This window comes from Schistocerca piceifrons, chromosome 5, assembly GCF_021461385.2.
Source record: "Schistocerca piceifrons isolate TAMUIC-IGC-003096 chromosome 5, iqSchPice1.1, whole genome shotgun sequence".
NCBI classification, from domain to species: Eukaryota; Metazoa; Arthropoda; class Insecta; order Orthoptera; family Acrididae; genus Schistocerca; species Schistocerca piceifrons.
Window position 1 is genome coordinate 423,378,590 of NC_060142.1, and position 25,454 is coordinate 423,404,043.

The 25,454-nt window shown below is 45.0% G+C and overlaps 1 protein-coding gene across 1 annotated transcript in view; it reads left to right on the forward strand.

Moving 5' to 3' along the window:
- The window catches only part of LOC124799056 (S phase cyclin A-associated protein in the endoplasmic reticulum), a 621,352-nt gene that overhangs the window by 587,472 nt on the left and 8,426 nt on the right, over positions 1 to 25,454 (forward strand). Inside the window, exon 28 of the mRNA XM_047262594.1 lies at positions 8,068 to 8,238. Within this exon, the coding sequence (XP_047118550.1) occupies positions 8,068 to 8,238 (171 nt within the window). The remainder of the gene's footprint in view (positions 1 to 8,067; positions 8,239 to 25,454) is intronic.

The window sequence follows — 25,454 nt, forward strand, 5'->3', positions numbered from 1 at the left end:
GTTCAAAATCTTGTTGAACCGTAGATTGTTAGAGACGAAACGAGACAGAGCGCAAGCAGAGCTGATTTTTTTATCAAATTTGTCCCACTTGCAGTAAGAGAAATAGATGCGCAAATCTGTTTATATACCACTCTCCTACGTAAGTTTTTCCATTTACGGGTACTAAACTAAGGTCCATGTCGCGCCATCTGTTGCCAAGTTGTGGTAGTACTAGTACTGGTGGTTATGGTTGTACGTCTTCCCGAACAGTTATTGATTTATGAAATCTTCTCGGGTTATCAGCCGAGTGGCGTCGTCGTCTTGCCGCAACGTTTCAGTGGATTCCGTATCCATCATCTTCAGGCGAAGCTCTAACAAATTTCATATTGCTAATGTAACTCAATGAAATGTTGTCTGATAACCCGGGAGGATTTCATAGCTGAAATACGCCGAGAAGCCTGCAATCAGCTATTGGTTTGCAGAAATTTTCAAATCGTATGGGCAACACTTCCGCGTCCACATTCGCGTCAAGGGAGTCTACGATACGATAACCAGCGAGAACACACCACACACAGATTCCCATTTTTTCTCCATAAAGTGCAGTGGCTGTTACTCGGTAGTGTTTTCATATTACTAATGTGTTCCGTTTTAGTAGTCAGTATTTATAAACCACACATCTTAATGTTGTTGAGAAATCAGCGACAGCAATGAACATGTGACCTATTTTCACGCTCCTTTGAAAATCAACACTACTGTTTGCGTAAAGTGCTACACCAAGAAGGGGAGGTGTTACTACAGTTACATTTATTCCACAGATTAGGGACATGACAATACACAAATAATTGAAATTACAGAACCAGATATGCAGTTTGACAGTCAGCTTTCAGTGTGGTGTGAAGCTGTCACGTGCTGCAGTCAGAGCCTCTGGTTGTCGTGGCATGAAATCAAAGAGGTCCTGGATACGCTGCTGTGGAATGGACTGCCACGTGTTTTGTAGGCGTGTCTACTAAACATCGACAATGATTACGGGAGAACCGGAATGAAAAAGTTGCTGAACGATTATATCCCTCACATCTCTGATGGACAAATTGGCAGGTGGTCGTTCAGTCCAGGGAAACGGTCGTACACGGCATTCTTCGAAGATGTCTTGCATATTCTCGCCATATGTGGCCAGGCTTTATCCTGTTGGAATATGATATGTGGAGATTCCTGCAAGTGGGCAATACCCTAGCCTGTGAAACTTCTCTAGTGGTTGCTGTTCAGATTGTCCTCAGTACTGTATGTCATATAGTTAATGGCGCCCCAAAATCGTCACACGATGCGATTGGCCGCTATGCCGCTTAACATTGCAGTTTCCCCCCACTGTGTTCACCACGGTAGCATGCCAGACGTGCGCGGCCATCATTGTAGTACAAGTTGAAGGGGGACTCTTCCAAAAACTCTACATTCTGCCTCTCAGTATTGCCAGTGGCTTGCATGCCACCAGCCCAACCCCCAGCAGACGACATCGAACCGTCGACGCAGACATGTCTACACACGTTGCAGTACTCCACCATTGGGCAAGCACTGCTGACAAACCTGTTCCGTCGGTTAGAGCCGTTTAGACAAGATGGCGGTCATCTCGCGTTGTAGTCAAATTGTGCAGTTCAGTAGCCCCTCATCACTGTGTACGAACGTCTTCTATCAACTGGTCTCACCCATTCTCTCACTCACATACAAACACACACACACACACACACACACACACACACACACACACACACACACACACACTCACCGTTGTCGTCGTAGCAGGCCCTAAACGAGTCTCAGTACGATAAATTCGTTCCTCAGACCAATCATTTAGGCCCCTTTCGAACTTACTAATACGCCGAGATTAAACCCTTTGACATCGATAAGGCGTATTGGCACTCGCTTGCACGTTATCACTTTGAGAGCTGTGCACCAACTGGGCGCTGCATGACGTTTACCTCTCCAGACACACAAAAAAGGCACTGCTGGACGTACGTGCACGCCATCTCTCTGCATTCTTTATCACTTACAATGGTTCTACTGTTCTGTACATCTTCCGATTTTGGACAGATTCAGACCATTACTTCTGGATGTCGTAATTTTCAAAATAGTAGTGCATGTTCATGTTGAGGAATGTATTCTCCAGTTTCAAGAATTAAATATGTAATCACACGGTTTGTAGTTTTCAACATCTAACTATCAATGTTACATCGCTATAGCAGCTCCGTGAAATATTGTCTGCATTATCGCTAACAAAAGCCGGAGTTCTTAAAGTGGATGAACCTATTGTCACAAAATTTTAGATAACACTCAAAAGAAAAGCTACAATGAACGGTAGTTTTATCGAAGGACTGCCTCAATTAACACCTCGTTTCAGACTAAACTGGTTGTCAAATTGTGCTATACATATCGTACAGTCCCACCGAAAGACAGAAGTAGGCTTGAAATCTTCAATATTTAATGTGGTTTTATTCTTAGTGATTTTGTCATTAATACACACATCAAAAAAAGTTCTGAATCACTCTGGTTCCCAGAACTCCTGAAGATAGATGTTGACTGTGGATATTGTATCACAGACACAGTCCTTTTGACTGTTGAGAGATGTCACTAAACACGCCCAACCATTTAAACAACCATACATGAATAGCGCCTATTAGACGGAGGGGTCCGACAGCCTATCAGTTCCAGTTATCCCACCAAGGAGGAGGTACACGTGTTGTCTGTAGTTCAACCGTGCCTAGACGGTCAGTACCGCGGTCCGATCTCGTCGGCATCGTTACTTTGTGCCAGGAAGGACTCTCAACTAGGGAAGTGTCCAGGCATCTCGGAGTGAATCAAAGCTATGTTGTTCGGACATGGAGGAGATACAGGAGACAGGAACTGTCGATGACATGCCTCGCTCAGGCTACTGCAGTGGATGACTGCTACCTCCGGATTATGTCTCGGAGGAACCCTGACAGCAACGCCACCAAGTTGAATAATGCTTTTCGTTCAGCCACAGGGCGTCGTGTTACGACTCAAACTGTGCGCAATAAGCTGCATGATGAGCACCTTCACTCCCGACGTCCATGGCGAGGTCCATCTCTGCAATCACGACTCCATGCAGCGCGATACAGATGGTCCCAACAACATGACGAATGGATCGCTCATGATTAGCACCACGTTCTCTTCACCGATGAGTGTCATACATGCATTCAACCAGACAATCGTCGGAGACCTGTTTGGAGGCAACCCGGTCAGGCTGAACGCCTTGAACACACTGTCCAACGAGTGCAGCAGGGTGGAGTTCCCTCCTGTTTTGGGGTGGCATTATGTGGGGCCGACGTACGCCGCTTGTGGTCATGGAAGGCGCCATAACGGTTGTACGATACGTGAATGCCCCTCTCCGACCGAGAGTGCAACCAGATCGGCAGCATATTGGCGAGGCATTCGTCTTCATGGACGACAATTCGCGGTCCCATCGTGCACATCTTGTGAATGACTTTCTTCAGGATAACGACATCGCTCGACTAGAGTGGCCAGCATGTTCTTCAGATATGAACCCTATGACCCCGATCGAACATGCCTGGGATAGACTGAAAAGGGCTGTTTATGGATGACGTGACCCACCAGCTACTCTGAGGGATCTGCGCCGAATCGCTGTTGAGGAGTGGGACAATCTGGATCAACAGTGCAGTGCGTTGATGAACTTGCCCACGACGAATACAGGCATGCATCAATGCAAGAGGACGTGCTGCTGGGTATTAGAGGTACCGGTGTGTACAGCAGTCTGTACCACCACCACTGAAGGTCTCGCTGTATGGTGGTACAACATGCAATTTGTGGTTTTCATGTGCAATAAAAAGGGCTGAAATGATGTTTTTGTTGATCTCTCTCCCAATTTTCTGTAAAGGTTCCGGGTCTCTCGGAACCGAGGTGATGGAAAACTTTTGCTGATGTGTGTGTTTAATTTATTCCTGGTTGTCTTTTAAGGGTTACAGTATATCAGCATTTCTGAATTTACATTTATGATATTTATACATGCTTGTCTGGGTCAGATATAAAAAAAGGCTTCTTTATCATGACATGATAAACTGATCGCGAAAATAGTGTTGCGTCAATGTTAGTAGCGCTCGTGGAAACACACGTCTGCACCTTTATCCACATGTAGCAGCAGATTTATAAACTGTGTAACGTTTCAAAACTCTGATAGCTTGTCATTATCAAAAGTATAATCGTTATCTCTTAGGGCATCATTTGGTAAATGAAAGCCGCCTTCAAAGCACTTCCTGCATTACAGTTATTAGCTGTAACCATCCATGTTATTCCTGCATATCTTCTGTTAGCTATTCACGTTCCATAGAGCCGCTGCATCTTATCTGTTGGAATCAGGCAAAGCACTAATTTTGTCCATCTAACATACATTCCGTTGGCTGTATGTCTCATCCAATTCAGTTTCATTGGCGTTGCAATCATAATCATGTCTTCCACTCCAGTTTTATGATCCGTTTGTTTTTATGGCTCTCCTAGTAACGCCAAACAAGCATTATCCAATTTTTTCCGGTGGAATCCCTAGTTTTTTAATTCTTTTCGCACTAGAAGTCCTTGTGATGCCGCCTTTATGTTAAAACTTGTAATATGCAGTTTCTTCAGTTTACAAAAAGTGCACCAGGCCATATTTACCCTTCTGTTAATTCCTTTTCCTGTCTTCAACAGTCCTAAACACGAAAACCTTGAGTTAGATGTATGTCTTCATTGTTTATATATACGAATTTCAGAAAACAAACCTAAAGATTTTATAGTAGTTGCCAGCCGAAATACTGGGATAAGATATCGACGTCATATGGATGCAATCCTGAAACTCAACGGATAATATTTCTTGTTTAGTACCTACGTCAAATTGAAGCATTACAATTTCTTGTTGATGCATAATTTGACGGAAAAAATCACAACACCAAAAAATAATAAATGAAGAATAATGAAATTTAGGGAATGCATTTGTCTAGGTAACATATTCAAGTGATGAACGTAGGAAGATCACAGGTTAATGTAATCAAGAGAAAAGTCTTTCGACTGTACATTGTTGCGATCACGGCTGCCAGCAATCATGTACAGTGGCTAGATTCCTGCCAAGTCTTTCTGTAGTATTGCAGAAGGAAAATCCAGCTTCTCATAGCTCTATTACACTGCTTCGTTCAGACCCAGTGAGGTGTTGATAATGGCGTCTTTGTCGCCTTAAAGGTATTCTTGACTGACATCAACTCAGCACGTGCAGTTTCAAAGGCAACTAACCCTTACAGCGTGTATTTAAAGCAAACCCGATTTGCGTTCTCATAGAGGCGCTACTAGCGAGATTCTTACGCGACTTGTGCGAAATTTGAGTAGATATCATCTCTCGGATGTAGAAAGACGCCTACCAACTTTCTTTTATGTCGCACAACTCCTTCTTAATAGTCTGGTATTTTTTTGGGTCAGTGTAAATATTTATGTGGAACATTTATTACACCGTGTATTTCAGTTTGGTATGTATATATTTCTCCAAGTATCGACGAAATAGTCGATAAATTTAATGTTAACATTTATTTCTGGTTTTTGTTTTTTTTGTCACTGAGCTGTTGTCAGCACGTTACTGCTTGTGAGCGTTATAAACCGGTGTAGCGAGTTTTTGAAATACAGTGTGTCCATAACTGAAGTTCCAGTTTCAAAACGCTGTTGAAAGAGAACCACTGCTCTGAGTAATGTAAAATTTGAACAGCATATATTAACGCAGGGGAAGTGTCATATAATAATTACAGATACATGGCGCTGTAAACGTCTTAACGCAAATTGGGTCGACTACAAATGGCAGATGAATCACAGTACGGCTGCTGTGGTTTGATTTTCTTGTTCCATCATCCGTACACTTCAAAGTGCATTACTACACATGATCGACAGTGAACAGTTGTGGCACTGTTAGTTGAGCCCATCCACCACGGTGAAGTCGTACCACATCAGATGGGTAAAATCAGATTTAATTGTCCTGAGGTCAAAAATCACATGAAAAGCAAAATGACGCCGGTTTTTGAGTGCACTGGGACGAAAAACAGTATAAAAAGGAAAATGACATCGTTTCTGTCGGGGGACGGGCGCAAGATACCTTCAACGAGCAGTCTACCGATTTCTGCAAGTTGAAATGGAGAAACAGCATGTTCCACAACGGATCGAAGTATCTCAGGGGTCACTTTTAGAATGCGTTGCACAATGCGTGCTTTGAGTTCAGCTACCGTTATAATTGGGGCACTGAATACAGCTTCTTTCAGCCAACCCCACAGCCAGAAGTCACACAGATTAAGATCAGGTGATCTGGACGGCCAGGCTGTAGGAACGAGCGAGGTGGCGCACTGGACTCGCATTCGGGAGGACGACGGTTCAATCCCGCGTCCGGCCATCTTAATTTAGGTTTTCCATGATTTCCCTAAATCGCTGCAGGCTAATGCCGGGATGGTTCCTTTGAAAGGGCACGGCCGACTTCCTTCCCCATCCTTCCCTAATCCGATCAGACCGATGACTTCGCAGTTTGGTCTCCTCCCCATAATCAACCCAATCCCCAGGCTGTAGGGAAATTTCCGAAATGCCTCTGCAGCAGCCACTTCACCGGCTGTTCCATGTACGGAGTAGCGCCATCATGCATAAAAATTATTCTACCCACACATCCACGCTGTTGAAGGGTTGGAATGACGTTGTTGCGCCAAAGACTCTCATTGCGTTTACCAGTGATGGTGCAGGTAACTCGTCCCGCAGGACTAACCTCGTCGAACTAATGCGGCCTTACGATAAATGAAATCGTCAACCTGCAGCACACAGTCACTTTTTCTATGCCCATATTCTACAATTCAGCGTATTGACGCGTTCTTGGAGATGGAAATGGGCTTCGTTTGTCCACAGAATGTTCCATGGTCATTCATTGTCCACTTCCTTGCGAGAAGGAAATTCTAGAGCGAACATTTGTCTTGCTGGAAGGTGAGCAGGAAGCAATTCGTGACAATAGGTGATTTTATATGGATTGCAATGCAGGTTGTTTCGTAAGATTTAATGCACCATGCTGTCAGGCATGTCCAGTGTTCGGGCATTTCCCCATGCACTGCATGTTTGCATACCACCGCTGGACCTGTCCTGCAATGCTGTGGCCACATATTCAACAGGTACCGGACCAGGTGCTTTCCTCCATATGGCACATTTCACTTTAAAAAAGTCCGTATTCTAATTTTGTAACCATTTTCTCGTGACACTTAGCAGACATCGAATCGACGCCGGTTTTCATATCTTGAGTCTCCAGAACTTTTGCAGTGCTATTGCCGCACAATCAACGTTCTTGTAAAAGCGCTTTATCAACAGAGTGCGATCCGTCATGGGCAGTCATTTGGATGTCTCGGGCGCAAACTGAGGAACAGACGTGTGTCTCTCGTCTTTTAGTGGGTCGCGGGGTCGATTCCCGCCGGGGTCAGGGATTTTCACCTGCCTCGAGATGACTGGGTGTTTGTGTTGTCTTCATCATTTCATCATCATTCATGAAAGTGGCGAGACTGGGCTGAGCAAAGGTTGGAAATTTGTACGGGCGCTGATAACCGCGCAGTTGAGCGCCCCACAGACCAAACATCGTCGTCATCATCATCATCACCGTCTTTTAGTGTGCATGTTCTGACGCCTTTTTCCCCCTGCGTCAGTAATATGCTGTTTCAATCTGAAATAACATTGAGCAGTGGTTCTCTTTCCTTTTGAAACTGAAACTTTAATTATGGACACGTGTATATGTCCACACCACAGCCGCTGAGGTGGCCATGTGTCTGTGCGGTAAGTGTTTTTATAATGAGTGAAATCTTTTTTAGTGTTTGGCTGCTTCGTCATGAAACACTGAAGTAACTACAAAGCTGACGTTTCCGCCATTTTTCCTTCGGTCCTCTCCCGGGCGATTAAAGAGCCGTTTGCTTTGGCGTTTCATAATGACCTTGCCGAACACTCAGAATATTTTCTTCAAATTGACGCTGGCCATAGAAGCCTATGCCTTTACATGTGTTTTTATTTTTTAAATAATCGCTGACCCGGCTTGTGGTGCTGCAGATGATGTTGCAGTCGGGCAACACGCCGACGGTGCTGCAGCAGCTGTGCGGGCTGCCGCTCGCCTACTTCAGCAGGCCGGAGCTGTCTGCGCTGCTCTTCCCCACGCTGCTCGCCTGCTGCTCCGGCAACCAGCAGAACAGGGCCATCCTCGAGCAGGAGGTCAGCTACCAGGTGAGCACCGCCTCTGGCCGCTCTGTTGTCTTCTCGACGTCCCATCACCAGTAGACAGTTAATAGCTGGCTCTAAGTCAGAGTTCTTCGGCGTCCTCATGCAATACGTTGTAGTACACCGATAGACAGTCGCTAACAGCCAACTACAATGGATTCCGCAAATAGAGTGTCGCAAAACTCAACTCGCTCTCTGTTCGTTCACGAGATCCATATCATCTTAGACAACGGCGCCATGGTTCATGTCGTGTTTCTAGACTTCAAAGAAGCATTAGATTAGTTCCGCACTCTAGCCTACCGACTATCGAACCAGATTCGTGATTGGATTCGGGACTTCCTTGCAGATGGAACTCATTACGTTAAAGTGCTTTAGTTAACCGCATGCAAGGCGCTAGTGCGACCACATCTAGAGTACTGCCACTGTGCGCATGGAATTGTTTTCGAATTCAGAAGACAACAGATGTCGAACGAATTCATGCACGCACTGCTACGATCCTAACAAGATAGTGTGAACCATAAGAAAGTGTAACAAGGGGGCTCAGGAGACATAAATGAGAACCTTTTGAAGGAATACGATGGTTTTATCGCGAAACCTTGTTTGTTAAATTTAGGAAGCCAGCACTCGAGGAAGACGAGGGATAGTTCTGCTGCATCCAACGTATAACATCTGTAGGGATCATGATTAAGCATACGGAGATACACTATTTGACCAAAAATATCCGGACATCCCTATGAAAAGAGGAATTGACCACTGAAGTCACGAGAGACGGACGTGCCATTATCTACATCTACATTTATACTCTGCAAGCCACCCAACGGTGTGTGGCGGAGCGCACTTTACGTGCCACTGTCGTTACCTCCCTTTCCTGTTCCAGTCGCGTATGATTCGCGGGAAGAACGACTGCCGGAAAGCCTCCGTGCGCGCTCGAATCTCTCTAATTTTGCGTTCGTGATCTCCTCCGGAGGTATAAGTAGGGGGAAGCAATATATTCGATACCTCATCCAGAAACGCACCCTCTCGAAACCTGGACAGCAAGCTACACCGCGATAAAGAGCGCCTGCCTTCAGAGTCGGCCACTTGAGTTTGCTAAACATCTCCGTAACGCTGTCACGCTTACCAAATAACCCTGTGACGAACCGCGCCGCTCTTCTTTGGATCTTCTCTATCTCCTCTGTCAACCTGACCTGGTACAGATCGCACACTGATGAGAAATACTCAAGTATAGGTCGAACGAGTGTCCTGTAAACCATCTCCTTTGTTGGTGGACTACGTTTTCTAAGGACTCTCCCAATGAATCTCAACCTGGAACCCGCCTTACCAACAATTAATTTTATATGATCATTCCACTTCAAACCGTTCCGTACGCATACTCCCCGATATTTTACATAAGTAACTGCTACCAGTGTTTGTTCCGCTATCATAGAAGAAGGGGGCAGGGATATTGCCTTGTCAGTAAAGAGAAAAATGGATCGATCCCAGAGAGCTCAATGACTTGAGCGTGGGCAAGTCATTCGACGTCACCTGCGTAAAAAATGCATGAAAGACGTTTCAGCCCTTCTAAAGCTGCCCATGTCGACTGTTGGGGATGTGATTGTGAAATGGAAACACGCAGGAACAACCACAGCTAAACTAATACTATCCTGGTCTAACACATTGGTCGAACATCTCCTTATAAGCCACACGTTTCTGCAGCCATTGCTTAGCGACGCTTGGGGCGGCGTAAAGAGCGACGCCAATTGACAGTGGTGATTTGGAGTAAAGAATCAATCCGATGGAAGGATCTTGGTTTGGTTAATACCTGTAGAACGTTACGTGTCATCATGTGCAATGCCAGCAATGAAGTACGGAGGAGGTTGTGTTATGGTGATCGGGTGTTTCAGTGCTTATCGTGTGGTTCCCTTACTGCGCGTAAGAAAACACAAAATGCGAAACAGTATGAACACGTTTTGCAGGAATGTTCACTGGGTACTGTAGAGGAACATTTCGGAGGCGATGACTATATCAGCAGGGCAATTCAGCCTGTAATGAAACAGAATATGTGGGGCTAGTTTGTGGAAAATAACATTCTTGCATTGGACTGACCTACCAGAGTCCTGACCTGAACACAACGGAACACTTCTGGGGTGAACTGGAACGTCGCTTTCGCTCCAGGTCCCAACGTCCATCATTACTATCTTCTCCGGTTTCGGCCTTTGAAATAGAATGGGTGCCATTCCCGCACAGGCATTCAGACACATCATTGGAAGTGTCGCCAGCAGAGTTCAAGCGGTCAAAATATGTTGTACACACCCCATACTATTGTCCACTAATAGGTGGGCGGATGCTTTTAACCTGTTAGTGTATATGAGCTGTTATTCTTCCGTAACTGCATAATCGAACAGAAACGACTGATAATTGCTAAAATTGGGGTAAAGTGTACTCCGCGCCACTCTGCAGTGCACCGAGGACTATGTAAGTCGATGTTGGTTCTGTGTATCTAATTTAGAATTGTTTAATCTTGGTATCTAGCTGATCGATGTTATCCAGCAGTAGCTCTTCTTATAAAACACTTCAGGCCTGATCTGTGTGTTGATTAGGTTTACATTATTCACAAGTAACTGTCAAATGAAAACGGGACAGGTGGAAAAATAGTAAGTAAACTGGTTATTGGTTCAAATGGCTCTGAGCACTGTGGGACTTAACATCTGAGGTGATCAGTCCCCTAGAACTTAGAACTACTTAAACCTAACTAACCTAATGACAGCACACACATCCATGCCCGAGGCAGGATTAGAACCTGTGACCGTAGCAGTCGTGCGGTTCCGGACTGAGCGCCTAGAACCGCTCGACTACCACGGCCAGCAAACTGGTTATTATTTCAAAAGTAGTCGCCATTAGTGTAAATTCTGTAATCCCAATCTGAGACAAAATTGTCAATGCCTTCATGAAAAAATGTTTGCGGTTGCTGGTGTGACCTTGATTGTTCCCAGGCGTGCAAGTCTTCGTCCGAAGCAAATCGACGGCCACGAATGTCGTTATTTAGATCTCCAATATGTGGAAATTGCATGGGGAGAGATTGGGACTGTATGGAATATGTGTTAAGGCTTTCCAGGGAATCTTTCGCAGCGGAGTCGAAGCGGCCTTAATAACATATAAGCGGGGCCAAAGTGGGGTAAGTGTGTTGACAGTTAGGGCGATTACTTTTGAAATAACATATAGCTTACTTATTTTTTCCATCTGTCTCGTTTTCATTTGATTGCCCCATATAGATATTGTCTACTTTCGTAAATACATAAAAGAACCAAAACATTATGTCCACTGCCCACCGCTATACTGAAAAGCCATTAGGTGGCGTTGTGGGCACGCGATGCGATAAGTACATAAGCGGAGCAGAGGTGAATGGCGAATCATTCTACCGACGTTGTGGACCACAAATGCGCAAGTCCACCAACATAGACGGCTTTGGTAAATAGCCGATTGTTATGGTCCGGCTCCTGGGAATGGGCGTCTCGGAAAAAGCGAACATGGTCAGCTGTTCTTACTATCATCAGCGTCGGTGGAAAATGGTTCAAGGACGGCGAAACTACGAGTAGGCGTCTCACCACAGATCGTGGAGGCGGGCACAATTGTTTCAAAGCTTTCCATTCAGCGCAAATCGTTGAACAGCGCAAATCGTTGCACATTGGACACCGCAGCAGACGACTCTTACGTGTTTCCATGTTTACCCAACGCCTTTGTCAGTTCCGGTCAGATGAATCACGTTTTACATCAGGCCGGCAGTCGTGTTCAGATACGCCACCATCCAGGCGGACGGCTGCTCGAAAGATTCACTGAGCTACGTACCCAGGTTGGTGGAAGCAGTGTTACGCTATAAAGGAAATTAAGCTGGGCTTCCACGGTACCTGTGGTAGTACGGGAGTGAAATAAGATAGCTCGTCAACCATCTGCATCCCTTCCTGCTTTGATATCTTCTCCAACTGCGATTCCACCTCCAATGATATAGACGTCGACGGGACGCTAAACCCTAATCATCCTTTTTTTTCTATTTTCTACGTCGATGGCATCATCATCTCGCAGAACAACTGTCCGTGACACGAGGGCAGAATCGTGCTACAGTGGTTTAAGAAATTTGATAGTGAACTCACGTTGATGTCATGTCCACCAAATTCCCATAATATGAAGTCGTTGGAGCACATCTGTGAGCTATGGGGCGCCAGCTGCACGTCAACAAACCGCCGGCCCGTAACTTACTGAAATAGGGTGACCATTACATAGACATCTGATGACCCTAGATGCCTCCAAAAAGTACCAGAACTTGTCGAGTCGGTGCTATGCCGAGCCGGTGCTGTATTTCGTTGAAATGTGGGCCAATATATTGCTAAACATTAGGTCATAATGTTTTGGCTCATCAGTGTGGTTTATTTATGGGTCGAGAAGAGCTTCGTGAAGACTGACTTACTGAACAGTTATAGCCCTCATACGTGGTTCTAACGGCAACCGAATGGGATGGATGGATCCGTAAGTTACCCTGGCTCAACAAAAACCACAAATGCGCAGCCGTTACATTTTACGGCTTTCCGCACCATGGCAGCCCGTAACTCTGTATGACTATCCGATGCCCTCTAGTAGTTGCCACTCGTGTCGTAGCCAGCGCGTCTGCCAATGACCGGCATTGATTCCAAGGCACCATTCATCATTCCAGTCGTTCGCTACGCCATTGTAGGCAATCTTCTCGTTGATGAGGTGTGAGGTATGAGTGGCGGGGCACTGTTACTCGTTACACAGCTTAGAGCAAATGGTTCCTTATGCTTTTAGCTCGTACATTGTGTGCACAATTGGTCTAATTTCTAATCAGGTCGCGAGGCAGTCAGTAAAGGGTATTCGTCTGTCGAAGCGTATTCTGCTTATTCTTGAACCAGGACGACAGGGTGTGGATCGCCAATGGACTTCCTGCTGCAGCGTTAATGTACAACTGACACTTGTTTGTGGTTTAAACAATTCTTCAGAAGAGCCATTCAATCTCTCGGAGACAAGCGGTAGGACCTAACTGAAACTGAGCTATCGTGTTCGTCGACGTGCCTTGACATGACAGCAATGCTACGAACTTTGTACGAACCTCGAAACAAGGGACAATCTTTTTAGTATACCAAAAATAGTTGTTAGTGGCTCCATTTGTCATCCTCATTATTTGATTCTTAGTTTGTCGAAGGACGGCGGTTTGAGTCATTGCATATACTGCCGCCTACTGTTGCCCCTCTACCCTTTTATTTGTAATTGCCCATGCTTTTCATACGGTTATCAACGGATTAGAAGAATTGGAAAAAAAAGAGGTGTGTGGCTTGAAGATACTTTTACAAGCAATATGTTTTCGTTCTCACAGTATCTCAGCCGTCCGCGGTGGCCGAGCGGTTCTAGGCGCTTCAGTCTGGAACCGCGCGACCGCTACGGTCGAAGGTTCGAATCCTGCCTCGGGCATGGATGTGTGTGATGTCCTTAGGTTAGTTAGGTTTAAATAGTTGTAAGTTCTAGGGGACCGATGGCCTCAGCTGTGAAGTCTCAATTTTCTGTGTACGAGTACGGCCAACGCTTTCGGAGGATCACCGTCAGTTACAAGGACGACATTGACCTTTTTGCGTTACATGTGCTTCCATTTTTTGTTGAATGAATAACACACCTGCTAGTTATACGAGTGTAGCGTCCTGGACGATATAAACGGTCAAATAAAGTATCAGTAATGTTTGCCTTCATTTGACTAAAATTGTTTGTGCATTCATGATAAACGTTCACATCCGCGCGCACTTAAATGATTTAACATATTCATGTCTGTACTACATGACTCAAATGAACCTACGTCGTAGTTCAACGATGCTAAAGTAGTGAAATTAGTATTGTTTTCAAGTTGTATAGGTTAATTGTCGTCTTTAGCAACTGTAATAAGTCTTATTCAGACCAGACGCGTTTCGCTTTATTTTAAAGCTTTTTCAGTGGTCACTGTAACAATAGTTTTTTTCTTATAATTTTGTTTGTTATGATCATTAACAGTTTGCATGCTTTACTTATCACTATAAAAAGTTTTTATTCTTTTCGTGACGAAAAGAATAAAAACTGTTTCTGGTAATAAATAAAACATGCGAAATGTTAAACTGTTCGTTACGAAAAGAATATGTTGTAAGAAAAAAATCACATTGTTACAATGATGTTTTAAAATATTTTAAAATAAAGCGAAGCGCGTCTGGTCGGAATAAGACTTTTATTACAGTTGCTTAAGACGGCAGTTATCTATGCAACTTGTATATCTGAAAAAAGAAAAAAAGAAGACTATACTACTGTTTTCCTTTGCATACATAAAAGTAAAAATAAAATTAAATTACCGAGAGTAGTGGCGGTTAAGCATATAGAGAACAGACATTTTTTTGCCAAATAAAGGTAACTACTAATAATAATACGTCATCTGTCAATTTAGTCTGTGGTGCTTTTCTTGTAAGTGTAATGACTGTCTCGTTCATTTACTACTTGGGGATGATTCGATGCAGATGTAACGCCCGAACAACGTTCCTGTAGTCCTTGGAATCGAGGACAGCTGGATTAAATCTAGGAGAGAAAAGTGAAAGGAAGCCGGCAGGTGGACAGGCCAGGAACAAAATGGTTCAAATGGCTCTGAGCACTATGGGACTTAACTACTGAGGTCATCAGTCGCCTAGAACTTAGAACTACTTAAACCTAACTAACCTAAGCACATCACACACATCCATGCCCGAGGCAGGATTCGAACCTGCGACAGTAGCGGTCACGCGGTTCCAAACTGACGCGCTTAGAACCGCACGGCCACACCGGCCGGCAAGGCCAGGAACATTCAGGATGGACGATACCACGCTGGACCATATAGTGAACAGCAGGATTGATACTGATAGGAAAATATGGAAGACGTTTGCACACGTCATCTGAGAAACAGGAACTGTTAAATGATCATGACGATGATGATAATTTAACTGTTGGAAATGGAGTTGTGTCTTCGGAATCTGATGGACTTACAAATTGACTTTGCGGTCTGGACCTCGATGATTTTCTTCATACGTAGGGAATTTGAAGGTCAGTGCCCCGACATCAATTTCCTAAAGCGACGCGCTGCAATAGCTGGGTGTCTAGCGTAAAGATCTTGTAAACATCAGTCGCTGATTCAAATCTTGTTAATTGCAATATTTTTATTTTTACTTAAACTCCCTTTTTATTAACGAATGCAGGCTTATCTAATATTTACACATCGACCCTTCTTACTCAGTATGAGCAAGTTAATTGCAGAAGATGCTGGAAAGGGCTATCGTTGACGTCGATGCAGCGCTGTGCTCGATTTATCAAACTGAGACACGCGTAGCACCTCTGCCTGAGAGACAGCTTCAGCAGTAGTATTTCCAGTGTTCTGCTGTAGATCTTTCAAGTATGCGAAGATTATTTGAGTACACCTGACTCTACAGTTTGAAGGAGAGTGATCAGGCAGTAGAAGAGGTCGGGAGATGTGCACTGACTGTGCTGATACTCCTCATAACTGAAAACTTCATGTTCTTGTGACAAGGTTGTCGGGATGGAGTTTGCTGTAACTCCGTCTCCCTGAAAGTATTCATATAGCCGTTCATCTTCTGTGAGTTGGTCCACATTAGGATTAAACAGTTTGTGCCCGTTAGCATTAACAGTTTGGTGAAGTAATCGTGTTACGATGCGGACACCAAATAATACTCACCAAACACCAATCTTGAGATTATGCAACGGTTCAAGGTACTGATCGCAATTTTCTGATGCATAGTCGCGCATGCTCTTTTACCTGATCATACCCTGACAGTCTGAATCGGGCCTCATCTGAAGAAATAAAAAACTGACGATCACTCAAAAACCACCGGCAGAAGTCAACACGCCAAAATTCGTCTGGACACTTTGAATACTGCGCATCACTAAAGTTATAAAGGTAGAAATTCAGGTCCGGTTTCATAATATTTCGAAACGACGCTTTCTTAATTCCTACTAGCAAAGATAAACACCGTTACGATTTCGACGGACTTTATTTCCAGACTTTCCTTCAGTGGATCAGTGTTTCCTCGTGTTCGAACTCTTTTCGGACAGTTAGGTATTTTATTTGCAGCAGAGCCATTTTCGCGCCATTTTGTCACCAAGTTTTGTATTGCTGATTTTACTGAACTTTTTGCCAGAACGCTTCCAGTGTTAAACTTCTGCGCATACAGTTTTCCACGAATTGGTGCTTCGCATAACACTCGACCGTGAACATGTGTTTTTTTTTATCATGATCACCAACTTCTGTTGCATCCAACTTGTCACTAAACACGTCCACTCCGCTCACTCATACCTAATGACACTGGAAAGTACTCGCGACAGATCTTGAGAGAGATACGCCACCGAAAACACAAATCCCGGCAAATTCTGTGATGGACAGTACTGCTGTCCATAAACAACGGCCAATTTTGTGTCAGCCTTGTAAATATTTTCCGAGCCACTTTCTCTTTGGCCAACCTTTGTATACACATCAGTGGTAGTGTTCAGTCTCAAGAGATAAAAAATGTCATATGAAACTATATCGTTCAAGAGATCATGTTAAGTCTCAAACATCAGTGATGTGTATTTGCGGACTGAAGTGACCATTGAAAATTTGTACTAAGGCCGAGATGCGAACCCGGGCCTCTTGCTCGCTAGGCAGGTATGCCAACCACTACGCCACTCTTGCACAGCGACGTTGCACAACTGCACGGAGTATCTATCCTAGCTCGCCCCCCTCCACATTTCCCAGCCCACTTGGTATTCCCCCTAAACTCTAACAGTATTGCAGGGACTCTCCAACTGTGTTGGAATAACACATTAGCATTGAACAAAATAGAAGAACTATCTATGCGTAGGTACTTCAATAAAATGAGACTGTATGAGACCCAGGTTCAATCGCGGTCTTTGTACCAATTTTTATTTGGTCGTTTGTCTTCATATCTACATCATATATTTCCGATACTTCAAAAATCTCTGGAACCATATAGTGTCATTTGATTGAAGTACCTACGCATGGTTTTCAGGCAGGATCTCCTATTTCGTTCAATGTTAAGGTTTTATTCCAGTGCAGTTGGAGAGCCCCTGCAATGCTGTAGAGGTTAGGCTGAATACCAAGTTGGCTGCGGGGTGAATGGGAACTTGGATTGAGGAGGGAGGCATGCTAGTGTAGTCGGTACAATTGTGTGAAGCCACTGTCCCAGGGTGGCCTAGTGGCCAGCGCATCTGCCTAGTTAGCACGAGACCCAGGCGGGAATCCCGGCCTTGGTACAGATTATTATTTGTCGTTTCAGTCTGCATATATGCGTCATATATAATATTTTCTGTTTTACTTTTCGTATTATTGTACCAAATTTTAATTTGTTATGGATGATAGCATTTTCACTTAAATAGTAATTAAATACAAAAATGTTATTTATGTTGAAAATTATGATTCGATATTCGTTAATTAACATTTATATTTTAAATATGTGCAAAGTTCAAGTAGAAGTAAAATGTTCCTTTTAGCGAGTTTTGAACCAGCAGCTGTAAAATTGCCAGACTTTCACGCTGCACGCTCAGCTACCGACAGACCTCGTTAGAAGTGGCGAATGTTTAATATTGAACCGTGCTCATACATCATCTGATCCTCAGTCGTGATTTAAAAATTTTTAATTCTCTTTTCAAAATTTTATTTTTGAGAATTGCTTTGTACTGCGTAGGAAATTGACGTCCGAGCTGTGAGCTTCAGATAGAAGAGGGCCAGTCAGTAAAGTCCCTGTTGTTAAATAAGAAAATAAATTTTCTGACTAAAGACGGAGTACTACTACCGTATGGCAATCCAGAAACTGGCCCAGAATGTTAGACTGCTCATTGTCTCAAGCCAGTTGTCATCTGTTGCTTCAAAACTGTTGCGAGTACTTTTTGTATTGTCAGAACGAAAGCCGTTGCGACGTGGTTAAGACACGTGAAGTAAACGTGTCAGGGAGATGATCCTCTTGAAGAAAGAATCGCAATATTGGAAATGTAAGAGTCTGCCGGTCCATTTAGGGAATCATGGCACATTTTTGCAAAGACGTTTCTTGGCGTTTCCATACTAGCAGAGAGCAGTATAGAAAATTTGGTGACAAAGTGACGTACTACACAGTCAGTCGCAAACGCAAGAAAGAGTTGAGCCCCTGCTGTGATCGCGGATGTTCGAGCACGAATGATTAAGGGTCCAAAGAATTCGACACGTAAATTGTCGCAACGAGTGAACCTTTCGCGTAGATCTTGTCAACCATAGAGGGAAGCCCTACAAAGCGAAATGTGTTCAAGAACTGAAGAAGGAAGATACGGCGAAACGTGTGAATTACAGTACGTGTCTATGTCAAACATTTGAGACTGGTATGTTGGATCCAGTGCTGTATTTCATGAGTGATGAAGCCTGGTTGCACAGGACATGTACCGAGCGAGGTGGCGCAGTGGTTAGACACTGGACTCGCATTCGGAAGGACGACGGTTCAATCCCGCGTCCGGCCATCCTGATTTAGGTTTTCCGTGATTTCCCTAAATCACTCTAGGCAAATGCCGGGATGGTTCCTCTGAAAGGGCACGGCCGACTTCCTTCCCCATCCTTCCCTAATCCGATGAGACCGATGACCACGCTGTCTGGTCTCCTTCCCCAAACCAACCAACCAACCACAGGACATGTGAACTCCGAGAACACCACACACTGGTTTACAAACAATCTCTATATTTTGGTTATTGGAGCCATGCTGTCGCGGGATGGTAGATCGGCAACTGTTCAGTACTGAGGAAACTGGATAAATTTTTATTTCTTCCGTCTCAGTTGTACTGATTCACTGTAGCGGTTACCGGTTTCGGGCCGACACACCCATTTCTCAAACCACACACTTCGCTGTTCGTGCAATTTTGGCACCATGTTGTATGAATAATTACCGTAAAGAGAAATATGTCTGGATTGATAATGGTCGTGTCAGTCCGAAACCCGTAACCAATACAGCTGAATTTTACATCAATGCAGCTGAGACGGACGAAATAAAAAGAGTATCCAATTTCCTCAATCTCACGAAGAAAAAATCGGAGTGTGATATGCCGTGTCAGGAAGTCGGATTGTGGGTCCGATATTTTTATAAACAACAGTGAACACTGCTGTGTATATGCGAATTTTTTAGGAATTTTGCGCACAATCGACCCTTATGAATGTACGTTTGCTGTCTTTCAACAGAATGTGGTGATCAATCACACTTCAGGCAAATCAATCTGACCAATTCACGGAAGACTCACTGAAGAAAGGACTGTCAGCATAGTATTGCGGCCGCCGCGTTCACCGGACCTGACCATTAGCGACTTCTATCAGTGGGGCAGTCTAAAGGGAAAAGTGTACGCAAATAACCCAATAGCATTAGAAGATTGAAGAACAATATTCGTCATGAAATTTTGATTACTTATGCGACAGAGTTGCGCAAAGTGATATTATCGTGTTAGGGCGCACGCAAAAAGTGCTTTGAAGCACAACGTAATTTTCAGCACCAGACGTAATGTAATCTAAGACACAACATCAATTCAGTAAATATAGACGTTTGCATTAGCTTATTTGTTATTTCTTTATCTACATCTACATCCATACTCCGCAAGCCACCTGACGGTGTGTGGCGGAGGGTACTTTGAGTACCTCTTTTGGTTCTCCCTTCTATTCCAGTCTCGTATTGTTCGCGGAAAGAAAGACTGTCGGTATGCCTCTGTGTGGGCTCTAATCTTTCTGATTTTATCCTCATGGTCTCTTCACGAGATACACGTAGGAGGGAGCAATATACTGCTTGACTCCTCGGTGAAGGTATGTTCTCGAAACTTCAACAAAAGCCCGTACCGAGCTACTGAGCGTCTCTCTTGCAGAGTCTTCCACTGGAGTTTATCTATCATCTTCGTAACGCTTTCGCGATTACTAAATGATCCTGTAACGAAGCGCGCTGCTCTCCGTTGGATCTTCTCCATCTCTTCTATCAACCCCATCTGGTACGGATCCCACACCGGTGAGCAGTATTCAAGCAATGGGCGAACAAGTGTACTGTAACCTACTTCCTTTGTTTTCGGATTGCATTTCCTTAGGATTCTTCCAATGAATCTCAGTCTGGCATCTGCTTTACCGACGATTAATTTTATATGGTCATTCCATTTTAAATCACTCCTATTGCCTACTCCCAGATGTTTTATGGAATTAACTGCTTCCAGTTGCTGACCTTCTGTATTGTAGCTAAATGGTAAGGAATCTTTCTTTCTATGCATTCGCCGCACATTACACTTGTCTACATTGAGATTCAATTGCCATTCCCTGCACCATGCGTCAATTCGTTGCAGATCCTCCTGCATTTAAATACAATTTTCCATTGTTACAACCTCTCGATATACTACAGCATCATCCGCAAAAAGCCTCAGTGAACTTCCGATGTTATCCACAAGGTCATTTATGTATATTGCGAATAGCAACGGTGCTACGACACTCCCCTGTGGCACACCTGAAATCACTCTTACTTCGGAAGACTTCTCTCCATTGAGAATGACATGCTGCGTTCTGTTATCTAGGAACTCCTCAATCCAATCACACAATTGGTCTGATAGTCCATATGCTCTTACTTTGTTCATTAAACGACTGTGGGGAACTGTATCGAACGCCTTGCGGAAGTCAAGAATCACGGCATCTACCTGTGAACCCGTGTCTATGGCCCTCTGAGTCTCGTGGACGAATAGCGCGAGCTGGGTTTCACACGACCGTCTTTTTCGAAACCCATGCTAATTCCTACAGAATAGGTTTCTAGTCTCCAAAAAAGTCATTATACTCGAACATAATACGTGTTCCAAAATTCTAGAACTGATCGACGTTAGAGATATAGGTCTATAGTTCTGCACATCTGTTCGACGTCCCTTCTTGAAAACGGGGATGACCTGTGCCCTTTTCCAGTCCTTTGGAACGCTACGCTCTTCTAGAGAACTACGGTACACCGCTGCAAGAAGGGGGGCAAGTTCCTTCTCGTACTCTGTGTATTCAATCCCGTCTCCAGCCATCCTGATTTGGGTTTTCCGTGATTTCCCTAAATCGTTTCAGGCAAATGCCAGGATGGTTCCTTTGAAATTGGCACGGCCGATTTCCTTCTCCATCCTTCCCTAACCCGAGCTTGCGCTCCGTGTCTAATGACCTCGTTGTCGACGGGACGTTAAAAAACACTAACCCAACCTAACCTAGTCTGTGTAAAATCGAACTGGTATCCCATCAGGTCCAGCGGCCTTTCCTGTTTTCAGCGATTTCAATTGTTTTTCTATCCCTCTGTCGTCTATATCGATATCTACCATTTTGTCATCTGTGCGACAATTATGTAATTACTACATGTTTATTTACTTGTTGTTGTATTTGCTCATGGCGGGCAACAGTTCGTGCGTAATGGCGAGCAGTCTGTTTTCGGGACCGGTTTTTCATGCGCTACCCTGTAGGCTAGAAACTAGACCCACGGAAACCTCACGGCGAAACGCCCATTAAGAGCGTAGAGGCGTGCAGGCTGGGCGGCCGCACATGGCGTTAGTTGTGACGCTTTCGGTGCCTGCAGAAGCTCGCCTCTCCGGCGTGCCGGCACGCGGGTCACTCTACGGCCTAACCCCTTTCTGCGCGCCGCCGCCCTAAAAGCCCGTAATAGCTCGGCGCGGGGTAATTGCATCAGGACGGCAGCAGCGGCAGCAGCGCCGTGGTCAGGCCCCGGCCGGCCCGGCCCGCCTAACGCAAAAATGTCGCCGGCCGCGCGCCGCCCCTGGCAGCTCCCGCAGATGCGCCTCTGAGTCACGGTCGTTATTTAGCGTCGCGCGTCATGCGTCGTAATTTCGTTAGGAGGTGTCGCGCCGCGCCGCCAGAAGCTGCGCCGTCGTGGCGTGACGGCCGAGGGGCGAGAAATATGACCGGCCCACCGAGGAGGGGAGGAGGGAGGCTTAGCTCCGCCACCTGTCGTCTGCCGAGGTTAACAGTTCGCAGCGTGGGCCTAGCAAGGTGGTTCATTACGGGACTTTTTCCCTTCTCTACTGCTTGGACGTATTCACTGTTTCACTGTACATCGGACAAGCCTTACGAGTAAATGATTTTCGCTCTGAAATATCACACCACTTGCGGCTGCGACATAACGCAATCCATTTGGGTTTCGTCGTCTTAAAAATAATTCCTCCGTTAGCTCATACCGGGTGGTTATATTAAAGTACAGGTACTGACAGAGGTCCAATGTGGGCTGTAATTATCGTTTGGTAGTGAAGCTTGGTTGATACTCTAATTCGTTACTGCAGAACCGATTTATGCTGGAAAAAAAAATAGTTCCAATTTTGGCCACCAGGTTCAAATCTTGTACTGTATAGCATTCCGTCGATGTCTCCGGTGCTGATATTGAACATATTGCGTAAATAATAATTAATACGAGGGTTGTCCAGAAAGTATGCACCTCATTTATTTTTTTTTCATCAATTCATTATTTGAACATAATGAGAATTTCACATACGAAAGAGTGGTGTTTTATCTGCACAGCCTACTTTTCCACGTATTCTCCATCCATCCTTTAAAGGTCCATACAAGTGGAAGTCCGAGGAGGCTAGGTCAGGTGTGACACCCGTGGATGGTCCCCCTGACCGCTGCAAATCGTGGAGCTCCCCCGAACCGCCGTCTGATGACGTCACCCTCCGTACCCAGCGACTAACTGTACTTCTGTCGACAGCAGATGCTGCATAGACTTTGCACAAGCGTTTCTGAATATTCGCCAGTTTCTTTATCTGCAGTGAGAAATTCAACGATAGCACGTTGCTTGTAACGTACATCACCTACAGGCGACATTTTGAAACTGTCCTGCAGCTACGCTATCTGTCGGAAGTGACGGAAACTTGGCGCGCTCACGCAGGAGACTTCAGATAATACATAAGTAACATTTCGCATTCGTAGCATTGTTTTCGGCTGAGAAAAAAATGCGGTGCATTACATTGTGGGCAAACCTCGTACTAACAGAATTGTGCCTTTCTTACTTGTTCGACCTTTCCTAGTTCGTAATGTATGGAAACATTTCTAGATGTCTTTCTCGCATTTACAGCGCCAAATTTGCGCCTAGTGGACAAAATTGAATTTTTTTCCCCAACATACATCGGTTCTGCATTAACACATTAGAATATCTACCAAGTTTCGCTCCAGTACGATAATTACAGTCCACACTGGGTAGTAGCAGTCGTATGTAATGGATGCAATTTGAGAAACACGCTCGTAATTGTAAAATACCCGAATGAAAGCGTGCTAAGCTCTTAAAATATATTGCGCCAAGAAACACACAGCAGACATGGACAGATGTCAGTGCAGCTTCGTACGTGTATACACCATCAATGGGTATGTAAATGATTATGGCTCCAATTTTTGGGGTTTGGTTGATTCGGGGCTGTGGACCAAACAGCGAGGTCATCGGTCCCATCGCATCAGCGAAGGATGGGGAAAGAAGTCTGCCGTGCGCCTTTCAAAGGAACCATCCCGGAATTTGCCAATCGATTTACGGAAATTGCGGAAGACCTAAATCAGGATGGTCGGACGAGGGTTTGAACCGTCGTCCTCCCGAAAGAGAGTCCAGTGTGCTAACCACTGCACCACCTCGCTCGGTCCATTTCTTCGTGACAGAAGCTACCAAAGTGGATTTTCGTTGCTCCTGTTTGTTGTTGTTACCAGACCTGGTACTGTATTTAAGGGGATGTTGACTGATCGCTGCGAGCTTCATGGAGGTAGTGCTTACCAGCGTGAGACAGCGTTAACAGCACCTGACAGAATTTGAAAGGGGCCTCGTTGTGGGCCTCATTTGTCTGGCAGTTCGATTCGTGGAATACCCAGTTTTGCGGGTCATTCGGATGTGATAGTGGCTCGATGTTGGACTGCTTCGGAACGTGCGGTCAGGCATATTCGTGAGGCTTCCATTGGACTACGTCTGACCACCACAACGGATAATCGTCTTATTATGCACCAAGCACATTCTGACTCCTTCATATCTGCGCCTGCTATTTGAGAACAAGTAATTAACCCCCTGCAACATTCTGTACTATCCTGCACCAGTGCTTGAAGACTAGCGCAGTCGTATTACTATCCGACGCACAGGCTGCCGTTAACACTGCAATACAAGCGCTTACGTTTGTTTTCGTGCCGTGATCGGGAAGCCTGGGCTACTGATGTGTGGCGTCAGTGTTCAGCGATGAATCACGGTTCAGCATTTCCTGAGATGACCATCGTTGGCGAGTCCAGCGCCTGCCTGGGCAGAGGTCGCATTCTTCCATTGTTTTGGAGAGGCATGGTGTTACTCCTGGCATCATGATGTGGGGAACCATCGGCTATGACTTCAGTTCACGGCGCGTGCGAAATAGTTACAAACAAAACGACAGTCTTTTGGAAAGGACACATCTTTGTTGATCTCTGAACACAATATCTGGAGGTGGGCAATAATAAACGCCACGCTGTTGTACCTCGTCCATTGTATGCTCCTTGGATCGTTTTATGCTTGATATCCACGATGTGGTGTAGATATTGCTGTTCACGCTTGTTACACCCTATGACGGTGGCCTTTTAGAGGTCAGCCAGTGTTCGACGACGTACTGCACGTTTCAAATGATGCCAAGCATTCTCTGTCATGTCACGTCAGCAGTTAACGCAGGCTGTTCCATTGACTCCTTCGTCCTGGATGAAGATGTGCACGAGATGGGCGCGATGTGCATTACCGCCTTGCAAAACGAGCATAACGCCAAAGTACTGACTGACTGACTGTAGGGATGGGCAGTGAGTTGGAGGATCTTCTTCCGATACTGCGTGTCCTTCAAATTACTCTAGATAGCACTTAGAGGCATCCGACAGGCGCACGTGATGCCGGACCAAAATCCTGCTGAACCAGTGGGATTACCATGTCTAGACGCCTCTACAAAAATGGTTCAAATGGCTCTGAGCACTATGGGACTTAACATCTGTGGTCACCAGTCCCCTAGAACTTAGAACCACTTAAACCTAACTAACCTAAGGACATCACACACATCCATGCCCGAGGCAGGATTCGAACCCGCGACCGTAGCAGTCGTGCGGTTCCGGACTGACGCCTCTACAATCTTCTTGGACGACCATCGGGCATGAGGCAAATCCCATTCTTGTAGGTGAAGAGAACTACTGCAGATGTTCTCTTGATCATTGTCTT